Here is a 13,035-nt window from a genome sequence, read left to right as displayed (position 1 = left end):
TGATCCCATATGATGGCGGTGTGGCACAGCAGAGGGCAACATTCTACACGTGTTCTGGGAATGTGAGGCGATCCGGCCCTTCTGGAGGGGAGTGTCTGATATCATTTCACGGGTGACGGGTGGAGAGGAGGAATTGGGACCTGCTGCTGCCCTGTTACATCACTGCGGGACTTCTGAAAAAATATACAAAAAATCTTTGAGGAAATTCCTCATCATGGCGGCGAGAGTGTGCATCCCAGAGAGATGGAGGAGCACGGCACCCCCCTCGCTGGTTCAATGGATCAATAAGGTCAATGACCTCATGTATATGGAGGATCTAACTTCATCATTACACGACTCATATGAGAAATTTTGGGCCACGTGGAGGGAGTGGATGGACTTCCAGCACTCGGAGGACTATGGTGCTCTGGTGGGCAGTATTGAGGCGGCTGAGGGAACCACAGAAGGTAATACATAAGCGGATCCCCAGACTTCCCCCCCCCACCCCTTGTTACCCTCACCTGGCCCTCCACTTCCCAGCCCCCCCCCCTCCTCCTTTTCCCCAGTTTCTCACTCTTTTCTATTCTTTGTTTTATTTCTCTTGCTTTCTTTCTGGTCTTTTCCTCTTTCGCTTCTTTCTATTCTTGGTGAGTTACGTATGTTACCTGTTAAATGTGAATTTATTCTTTGAAAAAGCTAGATGGAACCCTGAATGTCTATACACCTGAAAGGGGGCATTTGCGGGAACATTTTCTGTCACGATGTAAAAATGTAAAGTGTGCCTTATGTCCTATTTTTTGGAGTGTTGAATGTATCTTACAAAGGTCCATTTGATCTTAAGAACTGTTACGTGTACTGCTAAAGGATTACATTTATAAATAAAAGAATTTAAAAAAAAAACAAAACTTTAGAGGGATTGTCCAGTCAAAAATGAAAAGTCTGCAGTCCCTCTATGTGACTGCAGACTTATGGCTCCTCACATCGGATGCACTGTGCGCTGTGGGTATTCGCCAGCTTCTGAGCTGGTTACGACGGTGTCATGGGGTGTGACAGGATCACTAGGAACAAGTAAGCTTAACCTGGCCCTCAGGCTAGGGGAAACCTATCTGAACCTGATCCCAAAGGTACGTCTAAAAGTGATAATGTTCGTGCCGGCTAACTTGCCCTAGCTCCTGAAGAACCCTGGTCTAGTGCCCCCTACACTCCACCCAGGACAGGGCTGGGATAGGAGCGGTAACTCACAGAGGTATAGACATTACAAGTTCAGGAGGAAACTAAAGGAAGGGAGGAAATATTCAGACAATAAGAGTATTTCCACAACACACCAAACAGCACACATAAATTCACCAGCAACTGGATAACAAAGCACAAAAACCAGAACCGCATAAAGCTATCATTGGCATGGGAAAACAGGCTCCACCATCTAAAAAAGGGTGGAGGCGACTGTGATAGGCCTCCTGCAACATATGACTTAAGCAGTGAACACCCGGATGATTCTGAGAGCGATTGGGAGAAGGTACTGTGATCAAATAAAACAGATATTGAGCTTTTTGGCCTTTAGCTCATCTTGCCGTGTTTGGAGGAAGAGAAATGCTGCCTATGACCCAACAAAAAGCGTCCCCACTATCCACTGGCAAGCATGGAGGTGGAAACATTATGTTTTGGGGGTGTTTCTCTGCTAAGGGCACAGGACTACACCGCATCAATGGGACAATGGATGGAGCCATGTACCGTAAAGTCCTGAGTGACAACTTCCTTTCCTGCACCAGGACATTAAAAATGGGTCGTGTATGGGTCTTCCAGCACAACAATGACTCAAAACATACAGCAAAGGCAATAAAGAAGTGGCTCAAAAAGAAGCACATTAAGGTCATGGAGAGGCCTAGCCAGTCTCCAGACCGTAATACCATAGAAAACTTATGGAGGGAGCTGAAGCTTCGAATTGCCAAGCGACAGCCTCAAAATCTTAATGATTTAGAGATGATCTGCAAAGAGGAGTAGACTAAAATTTCTCCTGACATGTGCGCAAACCTCATCATCAACTACAAAAAAAAACGTCTGACTGCTGTGCTTTCCAACAAGCGTTTTACCACCAAGTATTAAGTCTTGTCTGCTAGAGGGAACAGATACTTATTCCTCTCTGCAAACTGCAAATAAATTTATATAATTTATACAATGTGATTTTCTGGATCTAATTTTGGATATTCTATCTCTCACTGTTAAAATTACCTACCCTTAAAATTATAGACTGTTCATGTCTTTGTCAGTGTGCAAACTTACAAAATCAGCAAGGGATCAAATAGTTATTTCCTTCATTGTACATGCAAGTTTGAGTCTGCCAAAATGCATATGTCTTTAGTGGAGAGATGGACATAGCTGGTATTCGCTGGTATTCGCTTATTTCCCTCCCATACAAATAAGATTGTATGCTGACTATCAAAGTAAAGGATTTGTCTTACTTTCCTTCAATGTGAGAGCACCTTTACTATGACATACCGTAGCAGAAACTGTTTGTATGTTCTTATCACCAAAATCTGATTGTTCCTTCCATTTTAGGAAGAATATTCTCCCAGAATACAATGTAACCTGCATATATAACAAAAAGACAGCGCCTCGATGCCCCATATTCAGGCTTGGAGACATTTTAACAGAAGCTGGCGAGACATTTTCTCAAGTTGCAATTTTGGTATGTTTCGCTGTTATTGGAATCTTACATTGAATATTCCAGCTAAAAGTAATCTTTTTATTGCAGCTGTGCATCTAGTGTGGAATTTTTCTTTATTGCTTTCTCTAGATATAATGCTAATGACCCATTCTTGACCGGAACGCTATTTTCTTTGCTATTCTTTATTATTATTAAAGGGGATTTCAACTCCAGTACAAACTTATGGCAAGGAATGCAACTTACCAAATACTAAGGCCCCTTTCAGTGTTTAAACAGGTGCAAGCCACACGTAGTGGTATGGTCATCTGTGTGACATCCATGTGTCATACGTGTGATGTCCGTGTTTGCAAACATGTGACATCCGTGTGACTGGTACTGGTAAAGAATGCCTGATACTGAAATGAATATTTTTTTAATGTGTAAAAGATGGGTAAAGCCTGAAATTTTATAGAAAGAGATAGATAGATAGATAGATACATAGATAGATAGATATAAAGAAAGAAAATAAGAAAGAACATATAAAATAGACAGAACACATATGATAGCTCAATAGATATAGAAATAGCTAGCTTGGCCAGCTGTTTTGCAGGATTTTTATTTTTTAATTAAAAAAAAAATTACGTGGGGTCCCCCCAATTTTTATATCCATTACAGAAACCGCAGCAGCTGCAGGGTGCAACCCTCAGCTCCCTGCTGTACCTTGGCTGGATCTTTGAACCAAACCCCCCCGACTCCAGCCTTCATTCACCAATTTATTTGTTGTTTAAAAATAAAAAAATTGAAAAGGTCCGCCGTAATCCATAGTGAAGTTCCATGACGTTCCCCAAAAGCAAACCTGAAGAGACATAAAAAGAGAAAATTATTCAATAAATAAAGACAAACTACACCCTCTATTCCAATTTATTTCCCTGTAAAAGCCCTAATCCTGGTCCGCCATAATCCAGTTAGGGGGGGCCTACGTTGATCCCATGCTGCTGGCACATTCAATGGAGAACTGTACGTTCCCCATTGATTGTGAGAGCAGCCCCTGCAGGCACACAGCATGTACGCCACGTGTTTACATGGCTCCTTGAGTTCAAATACTCTGCAGAAATTAGGACTAGTGATCTGGCAGAATCCAAGTGTCAAACACCAAGCGTCAAACAGCTAAGATTGCCTTTCAGCTTTTTTTTTTCTAGTGTTGAATCCTTGCTTGTTCTGACTGAAGTTATTCTACAGATGAAATAATGAAGTTTCCAATCATGCATTATTATCAGTATTTTTATACAATGACACCTAAAAACTGTTCTAATTGCATGACTAAATCTCTCTATTATGTCTACCTTGAGATGTATTTAGATTGTTTACAGATCTGCATTAGCTAAATGATTTATTTTCCCAGGGTGGCATAATGGGCATTGAAATTAACTGGAATTGTGATCTAGATCCTTGGACATTCAGCTGCCAACCACAGTACAGCTTTCGGCGTTTGGATGATAAGGCTGTTGACGAAAGTTTATTTCCAGGCTTAAGTTTCAGGTAAGGGGACAGCATTCTCCCAGAAGTAACAATGCGTTTATGTGCAACTATACTACCAGGGTTTTTTTATGTAATATAAAATAAAAAAAAAATCTATCGAAATTTACTAAAACTGCCTAATTTTCAAACATTGTAAACTAGATTGATCATTGCTTTTGTACTTTTGTCTTGTTTTGCGGCTGGTTTTTTTTTTGTTTTTGTTTGGGCCATATTTAGATTTTTTGTTTCCTCCTTGTTTGAAGTTACTGTATTTTTTGGATTATAAGACACACTTTTCCTCAGAAAACCTTGGGAGAAAAGTGAGGGGTGCGCTTTATAACCCAAATGTAGCTTACCAGGGGTGGTGGAGAGGAGTAGCAAGAGGCAGGGGCAATGCTGTGACGGCTGTACGCGGTCTGCGGCAACTGTGCAGGGTCTGCGGCGGCTGTGCACGGTCTGCGGTGGCTATACACGGCCTGCGGCAGCTGGGGCTGCGGCTGATGTGCACAGTCTGCGGCGGCTGGGCTGGGGTTCTAGCGGCTGTGAAGGGTCTGTGGTGGCTGTGCACGGTCTGCAGCAGCTGGGCTGAGGCTGTGGCGGCTGGGCTGGGGCTGTGGAGGCTGTGCAGGGTCTGTTTGGGCGGTGGATAGGCTGCGGGCGGTGAGGGCTTAAAATAATTGCGCCCGGAGTCGGCGCATGCGTAGGAAGAGCTCCTGGCTCAAGATCTCATCTGTGCACGCACCGCCTCTGGCCCATTGATCTCCAATCAGCGTACTTAAGGAAAATGGCACCCAGAGGTGGCGTGTGCGCAGATGAGATCTTGGCTTGTCATTGAGCTGAGAGCTCAATATGTGCACGCTCTGACTCCGGGCACCATTATTTGAAGCCCTCACTGCCCGCAGCCCCAGTACAACTGCCTCAGCACCAGCACAGCTGCCCCAGCATGCCACCACCACCAACAGTTTCTGGGACAGCATCTAGGACACCCAGTGCACCATCCGCAGCATCGCCCTACTCCACCACCGCCCCTGCCTCATGTAACCCCGCTCCACCACCGCTGCTGCCCCATTCTGGAAAGACACCACTGGCTTATAAGACGGACCTCTTTTTTTTTTTTTTTTCCTCTACATTTGGGGTGCGTCTTATAATCAGGTATGTTCTATAAACCGAAAAATACGGTACTTATTTATGTCTTCATCTGTTTAGTTTTTTTTGTTTTTTTTTTTAAGTTTGCCATTGTGGGCAGGGATAGCTTTTCCAGATATTTTTGACTGATTCCTCAATTACGACTTTTTGAAAATTACAAACTGTTCTCCAGTCCCCTCCGGAGTGATTTTATTTATGTCAGACAATAAAGCTCAAAACCACTCAAAGACAAAAATAAAGGCAAAATGAACTGTGTACTCAATTTTGAAAAACTTGACACAAAAAGCGCCAATGAATAGCACAAGACAAGAATAATTTAAAAAACTGCAAGCGATGAATCAGGGTCTCAAACAAGACAGTTCTTAAAATGTGCCAGGTTTAAGATAGTTTCTTGTGCTATTCACTTACTTTAGTTATGGAGAAATGCAGCATTAATACTGTGTAAAAAAAGAATGAAACAATGCTGCAGGAGGAATTTTGCATGTTGATGAGCTATTGAACCGTAAAAGGCCCATAAACTGCAGGCACAGGGCCTTTTTCTGTTAGTGTCCCTCAGTGCATGTACATACAGGTACAGTCCTACACAGAGTGTGTTTTTATACAGGTACAATAAAAACAATTCTTGCATAAATATAACATAATATAGCATGACTTTGGGGGTGAAGCAATTAACTTTTCTTAAATTGTGTTTGCGAAAGTAAATATTTTTTTTTTTTTTGCCTACAGATTTGCAAAGTATTATAAGGCCCCAGATCAGACTGAGCGACGAACTCTAATAAAGGCGTATGGGATACGGTTTGACATACAAGTCCATGGCATAGTAATGATTCCTTTTATAAATTAATACTTGGATTTTTAAATATGTGATGTAATTCATTGCTTCTGACTAGCCTGAGTAATATTTTTTCATCATAAAATGTTATGCCAGCTTCGCATATCGAATATTCATAGTCCTAGTACGAACCACTATGTCCTGACCAGACGTGAGGTCTCCTGACACAAACTCAACAACCTCAAATTTGTGGTTGAGTTCTGATCAGGAAACCAGCAACCAGTCCAAAAATCGCGATCCATACTCAGACCATGTTGGACATGTGAAACTGGCGAAAGTTTGATTATTTAGGCTCTATAAAGGATTCACTCACATCTGCGTGTGAAAGATGGCTCCGTTGTTGCTCCTGAAACCGTCTTTGAGTGAGATGCAAGAGGCATGTGAGGGTCATTCCGTGTGCTATGCGAGTGCGTTTTTCCCCCTCTCCTAGCCTCTGTGTGACATCTGTTGTGACGTCCTCGTGATATCCATGTGGCATCCATTTTTAACATAATCTTTTGCATTATGTACTTTTTAAATTTAGCACCAATAACAAAGCAAGCATATAATGTTCTTGATAGATCATAGATGGATAGATAGATTTTACAGCTATTTAGGATAATTAATAAATATTTAATGGAAAAAAATGAAGTGTGGTCCCCTCTTAATTTTGCATAACCTGCACAGATAAAGCAGCAGCTGCGGGCTGCAACCCTCAGCTGTACCTTGGCTGATTATCAAAAATAGAGGGGATCCCACCATTTTTTTTTTTTACATTATTTAAATAAATAATTTTAAAAAAGGTGCGGGGTACCTCACATTTTTCATAACCAGTCAAAGTACAGCAGATAGTTGGGGGCTGGTATTATTAGGCTGGGAAGGCCCATGGTTATTTGGCCCCTCCCAGCCAAAAAATAACAGCCTGCAGCCGCCCCAGAAGTGACGCATCCATGACATTGTCAAATACAAGTTTAAAGCACCTTTTAGTGCTACGTGAAAGGTACTAAAGGGTGCAAGCTTTGATGTAGGGGGTAGAACATTATATAGCTGTTTGACCTCTATCTATCTAGCTATCTATCTTTCTATTATCTGCCTATCCATCTATCTTTCCATCGATATATCCATCTATCTAGCTTTTTACAGTATGTAAAACATAATGTTAAAAACGCACTGCATACGCATGTCCGTGTCCTGTCTGTGTGCCACTTGTTTTTCTCACACCCATTGACTTGTATTGGCGAGGTACGCAGCCACTCGCAGCATGCTGCGATTTGCCATGCACGCTGACTTTTTCAGAGGAAAGATATATGTAATAAAAGCTGGAAGACAGAGAAGCACAAATAGGATTTTACCTGGGTGATGAATGAGGGTGAAAGCCTGAGAGAGGGTCACCTTTGTGGGTTTTGACAGTTACAACCACTGTAGTGACGTATAACACAGCTGCTGCAGCCCCCCATGTAGGTAGATTTGGAATGGTGCAGGAAGGGTTAATGCCGCGATGCCATAAATAGAAGGAAACATCAGGAAAAAAATTAATGGTAATTTATTTAACACGTTTCGGAGAGTTATTTCATAGATAGATAGATAGAACTCTCCAAAACTCGTTGGGAAATAAAATCACCATTAATTTTTCCTGGAGTTTCCTTCTATTCATGGCAGCGTGGCATTAACCCTTCCTGTACCATTCCAAATATGCAGAGGAAAAATTAGCAGATATGCTTTGTCTTATTGTACCGTATAACATTGGTGCTAGTGTAATGCGATTTTATTTTTTTTATTGCATTGCACTCACAGATTTTATACGCAGATGTGAGTGAGCCCTAAATCTAATACAAGATACTGATATTGCCTCAATTCTACCATTCCTGCTGTTAAAAGCCTTGTTAGGGCGGAAAAGTCCAGGTGATTGAGCTGCAATAAAGCCTTGATTTGCTGCAACAGCAAGTGCTGAGATCTTTGACTTTGGATCTACTTATCCATGTGCACCATGACTCAGGTGGAGTGCTGCTGATCCCTTTTGCATTCTAAAGAAAATAAATGCAGATCTCATTATTTCATAATTCATTCATGATCATGGCAAACCAGTATTCCTGGAGCCTGTAAAGAATGCTTTAGGCCAGGGGTGGGCAATTAATTTTCCCATGGGGCCGCATGAGAAATTGGGATAGTTTTAGAGGGCCGGACTAATATAATTATATCCCTTTACACTACACCTGTAATAAACAACACCTCTATATACTATACCACTATATACTACATCACTACACCCCTATATACACCTGTAATATACTACATTACTATATACTACACCTGCAATAAACTGCACCACTACATCACTATATACTACACCTGTGATAAACTACACCACTACACCCCTATATACTACACCAGTATTATACTACACCACTACACCCCTATATACACCTGTATTATACTACAACCCTATGTACTACACCTGTATTATACTACACCACTACACTCCTATATACACCTGTATTATACTACACCACCTACAGTGCCTACAAGTACAAGACAAGCGTCATGTCAAGGCTCGTCTACAGTTTGCTCATGATCACTTGGAGGACTCTGAGACAGACTGGTTCAAGGTTCTCTGGTCTGATGAGACCAAGATCGAGATCTTTGGTGCCAACCACACACGTAACGTTTGGAGACTGGATGGCACTGCATACGACCCCAAGAATACCATCCCTACAGTCAAGCATGGTGGTGGCAGCATCATGCTGTGGGGCTGTTTCTCAGCCAAGGGGCCTGGCCATCTTGTCCGCATCCATGGGAAGATGGATAGCACGGCCTACCTGGAGATTTTGGCCAAGAACCTCCGCTCCTCCATCAAGGATCTTAAGATGGGTTGTCATTTCATCTTCCAACAAGACAATGACCCAAAGCACACAGCCAAGAAAACCAAGGCCTGGTTCAAGAGGGAAAAAATCAAGGTGTTGCAGTGGCCTAGTCAGTCTTCTGACCTTAACCCAATTGAAAACTTGTGGAAGGAGCTCAAGATTAAAGTCCACATGAGACACCCAAAGAACCTAGATAACTTGGAGAAGATCTGCATGGAGGAGTGGGCCAAGATAACTCCAGAGACCTGTGCCGGCCTGATCAGGTCTTATAAAAGACGATTATTAGCTGTAATTGCAAACAAGGGTTATTCCACAAAATATTAAACCTAGGGGTTGAATAATAATTGACCCACACTTTTATATTGAAAATTTATTAAAATTTAACTGAGCAACATAACTAGTTGGTTTGTAAGATTTATGCATCTGTTAATAAATCCTGCTCTTGTTTGAAGTTTGCAGGCTCTAACTTATTTGCATCTTATCAAACCTGCTAAATCTGCAGGGGGTTGAATACTACTTGTAGGCACTGTATATACACCTGTATTATACTATACCACTACACCCCTATATACACCTGTATTATACTACACCACTACACCCCTATATACACCTGTATTATACTACACCCCTATATACACCTGTATTATACTACACCCCTATATACACCTGTATTATACTACATCACTACACCCCTATAAAACTACACCACTATATACTACACCACTACACCCCCCATATACCACACCTGTAAAACTACATTCCCATATACTACACCACTACACCCCAAATATTTGTCAACAGTTACCCCCCCCCTCCCTCCCGCCCGCCCCCCATTTTCCCCGCAGGTTACTAGTAACCACTCACCTCTCCCTTCTTATTGTCCCTCCTCAGGCACCTCCGTACGAGCCCCCAGCTGAGCTGCTTCTCTTTCACATGCCGAGGCTGCGCTAATTCTGTTTTCCTAGGAGCCCCCGCCGCTGCTTCTCTTGTATGGGCCCCGGCTGCTGCAGCTTCTTCTCCTGCTGGGCGTGAACTTTTCAAATGACACACGCGCGCCGTTCTGACGATATCAGGGCGCGCGTGTGTCACAGAGAAAGGTGTCGGGAAGGGAACAGAGGAGAGATTCCTGCGTTCCGCTGCCTGCACTGTGCGGAGCTGCAGGATCACTCCCTGCCCGGCACGCAGCTTGTGATGAGGGCGATCTGACCAGGGGTCTCCCGGAGCCTGGAGCTCTGGACAGCAGGTCAGATTGCCCTCATCACTCACCGGCCAGCAAGGACGCCCTGATCCAGGCGGGCCGGTCACAGAGAGTAGGCGGGCCGGATGTGGCCCACGGGCCGCCCCTTGCCCAGGTCTGCTTTAGGCTATCAAAGGAGTTTTCCAGGCCTTAGATATTGATGATATGTCCCTAGTATAGGACATCAATATCGGATTGTTTGATGTCTGGCTTTATATACTTTACAAAGCATATAAAGCCAGAATAGCACAGCTCAGTACACTGTGGATTTTGCATTCTTGAGCACTGCAACTCAGCTCCTATTCACGTCAATGGGAGCTAAGCTGCAGAACCAAGAACGGCCACTACTCTGTGTACACAGCCATGTTGTTACAACTTTATACAATATCTAGCTTTTGCCACCACAAGAGATGCACACAGTTGATTGGAGGGCGTGCACCAGGCATCGGACCCCAAAATTCTAATAATCACAACCAATACTAAAGATAAGATATCAAAATTTAAGTCCCAAAAAAGCCCTTTAACTATGGAGTAAAAAAGTACTCCAAATAATGGTCAGGAATTTATACCTATAGACGATGCTAGTACTTTAGACTAGCGTGGGCATTATGTAAGTCCGAAATCACTCATGCAGTTTTTGTGGCAGATTTTGTTTGGCAGCAGAGAGAAAAAAAAATAAAACTCTCTGGCCGATATATATCAATAATGTTAGTAGTTTGTCCATATCCACTTCTATTTATTTAACCTTTATCACAGAGTGGCTCATGTGTCAAGCTACCAGTAGGGGGAGCAGGGACTCAGGTAGGAAAAGTATTCCTGAGTGTGGTATAGACAGATGCCCACTAGAGGTCACTAACACAAGAGCAGGATTAGTCAACCAGTCAGGGTCTATGCCGTGATGTCACATCTATACCGAGGAGAAAACTATACAAAGTCAAAGAACAGAGCTGAGGTTGGATACCCGGAGAGCAAGTAAGCACAGGAGAGGACGTGGGAAACAAAGGACAGGACAGGAGACCGGAGGACAGGGAGGTATAGAGAAAAGGTCGGGCAAAAGGAATGGAGATCAGGATAGACCGGGGAAACTGAGGACAGGTCAGGGCAATGGAGGTCAGGTCATGCAGGAGGGACGGAAGTCAGGTCGGGCAAGGGGAATGGAGTTTAGGACAAACAGTACCGGGGAGCAGGACAAGAAACAGAGGACTTCTCACAGGAATAGAGCACACAGCAGAGCTGGAAATATTACTGGCGGCGTCCCGAAGGCAGCAGCACCAAGATATGGCGGCGTGATCCCCAGAACGAGGTCAGAATGAACAGGTCCCTCCCAAGAGACCTAAACCACCAAGGCAGGATACATGCAGCAGCTCAGGAACGGCAGATCCATGTATGAATCATTCCACATGTGCTTCAAATAGTAATTCTTTTTGGCAGAAATACTTAATAAATGAGCCACACATACTGTGTAATGTTTCCATAAGAGAGCCACAAAGATAAATGTGAAGCTATAAGAGAGACTTATCAATGTAATGTGCTCTTGTTTTTTACTACTTTGTGTGTGGTTTTCAAGTAGTATTTAGTGCTGATAATTTAGTAGTTTTCTTCACGTTTTTGTTGACAAAAAATGCAGTATTTCACTATACAGTAAATGTACAGTACATTAATTCATTAGCAATAGTAAATTACATAGCACTAAATATGCCCCCTATAAGTAAATTGAGACTAAATGCTTCTTTTTAATGAATGCTTGATCAAAATGTGAACTATGGTAGTAATAGAAATTTGTGTCCACAGGGAGGTCGATTCAACTTTTTAGAATTGGTAATATTCATTGGTTCCTATCTTTCCTACTTTGGATTGGTGAGTTATATTCCAATATAATAACTATTTAAACAGGACCTTTTACCAGTTTTAGCATTAAACTGTCTATATATCATGGAATAGTGGCTGCAAAGGTGAGTTCAACATTGTGATTTTTTTAATCCGTCCTCTTTGTTGTGGAGTTGTCATGCCTCAGGTGAGCGTTTGCTGCGTGATCAGTTTCCTTCCATGCTGAGCCACAGCCTGGTTTGTTACTATCCCAATCCTGATTGTATTTCACTTTTGCTTCTATACCTTTGGTTTGCGGTTCTCAGGATTCCTCCATTGCTCATTTTCTCTGTCATATCACATCCTGCGTGGGGCTATTTATACTCTCCATATACCAGCATTCTCTGCTTGCTGTATTTCTATGTGGATGACTGCTAAGGAGTTACGGCCCTGCAACTAAGGGATTTAGGTGGAGACCAGTGTTATTTTCTCTGTGTATCCTCTTTTTTTTTTTTCCTTTCCTACACTTATCTTTTGTATTTTTAGGTGGTGTGGCGTTTATCCTTGTTTTCATTTATTATTTCTCCTTTGTCCAGTTGTGCAAATGTTTTACTTTTCCACACCTCAAGTCCTTTTCCATCTCTGAACATTTACCTTATCTTGATTTGTAGTGTTAGCTATCCCCCCTCTGATTAATCAGGAGGTTCGAGAGACAACTCGATGGCCTTTTAGGCAGACAGGTCCGAGTTGTGGGTTTCTACTTGTACGACTAGGGATATTCCAGTCTGTGCAAGAATCATTAGAGTGTTGTGCACCTAGGGATACTAGTCTGTACAGGAACCAGTAATTCGCAGGTGTGGCTACAATGAGATAGGTTATATTACCTCTTTACCCATGTTGGAGTACGTACGTGGTTGTGCATAGCAGGAGATATTAGCTTACACAGTTTAGGTTATAATTTATAAGCCCAACTGGTCATTACTAGAGATTTGTCTCTGGGGGTGTGTACTTCTTCCCCTGCATGAGGTAGACC

At 42.6% G+C, this 13,035-nt stretch overlaps 1 protein-coding gene across 1 annotated transcript in view; it reads left to right on the top strand.

The window, feature by feature from the left end:
* The window catches only part of P2RX7 (purinergic receptor P2X 7), a 109,375-nt gene that overhangs the window by 54,052 nt on the left and 42,288 nt on the right, over nt 1-13,035 (top strand). Inside the window, exons 7-10 of the mRNA XM_075341830.1 lie at nt 2,536-2,665; nt 4,026-4,162; nt 6,014-6,107; nt 11,988-12,053. Of these exons, the coding sequence (XP_075197945.1) occupies nt 2,536-2,665; nt 4,026-4,162; nt 6,014-6,107; nt 11,988-12,053 (427 nt within the window). The remainder of the gene's footprint in view (nt 1-2,535; nt 2,666-4,025; nt 4,163-6,013; nt 6,108-11,987; nt 12,054-13,035) is intronic.

This window comes from Anomaloglossus baeobatrachus, chromosome 1 (assembly GCF_048569485.1).
Source record: "Anomaloglossus baeobatrachus isolate aAnoBae1 chromosome 1, aAnoBae1.hap1, whole genome shotgun sequence".
Lineage (NCBI taxonomy): Eukaryota > Metazoa > Chordata > Amphibia > Anura > Aromobatidae > Anomaloglossus > Anomaloglossus baeobatrachus.
This window is presented reverse-complemented; position numbering and strand designations above follow the sequence as displayed.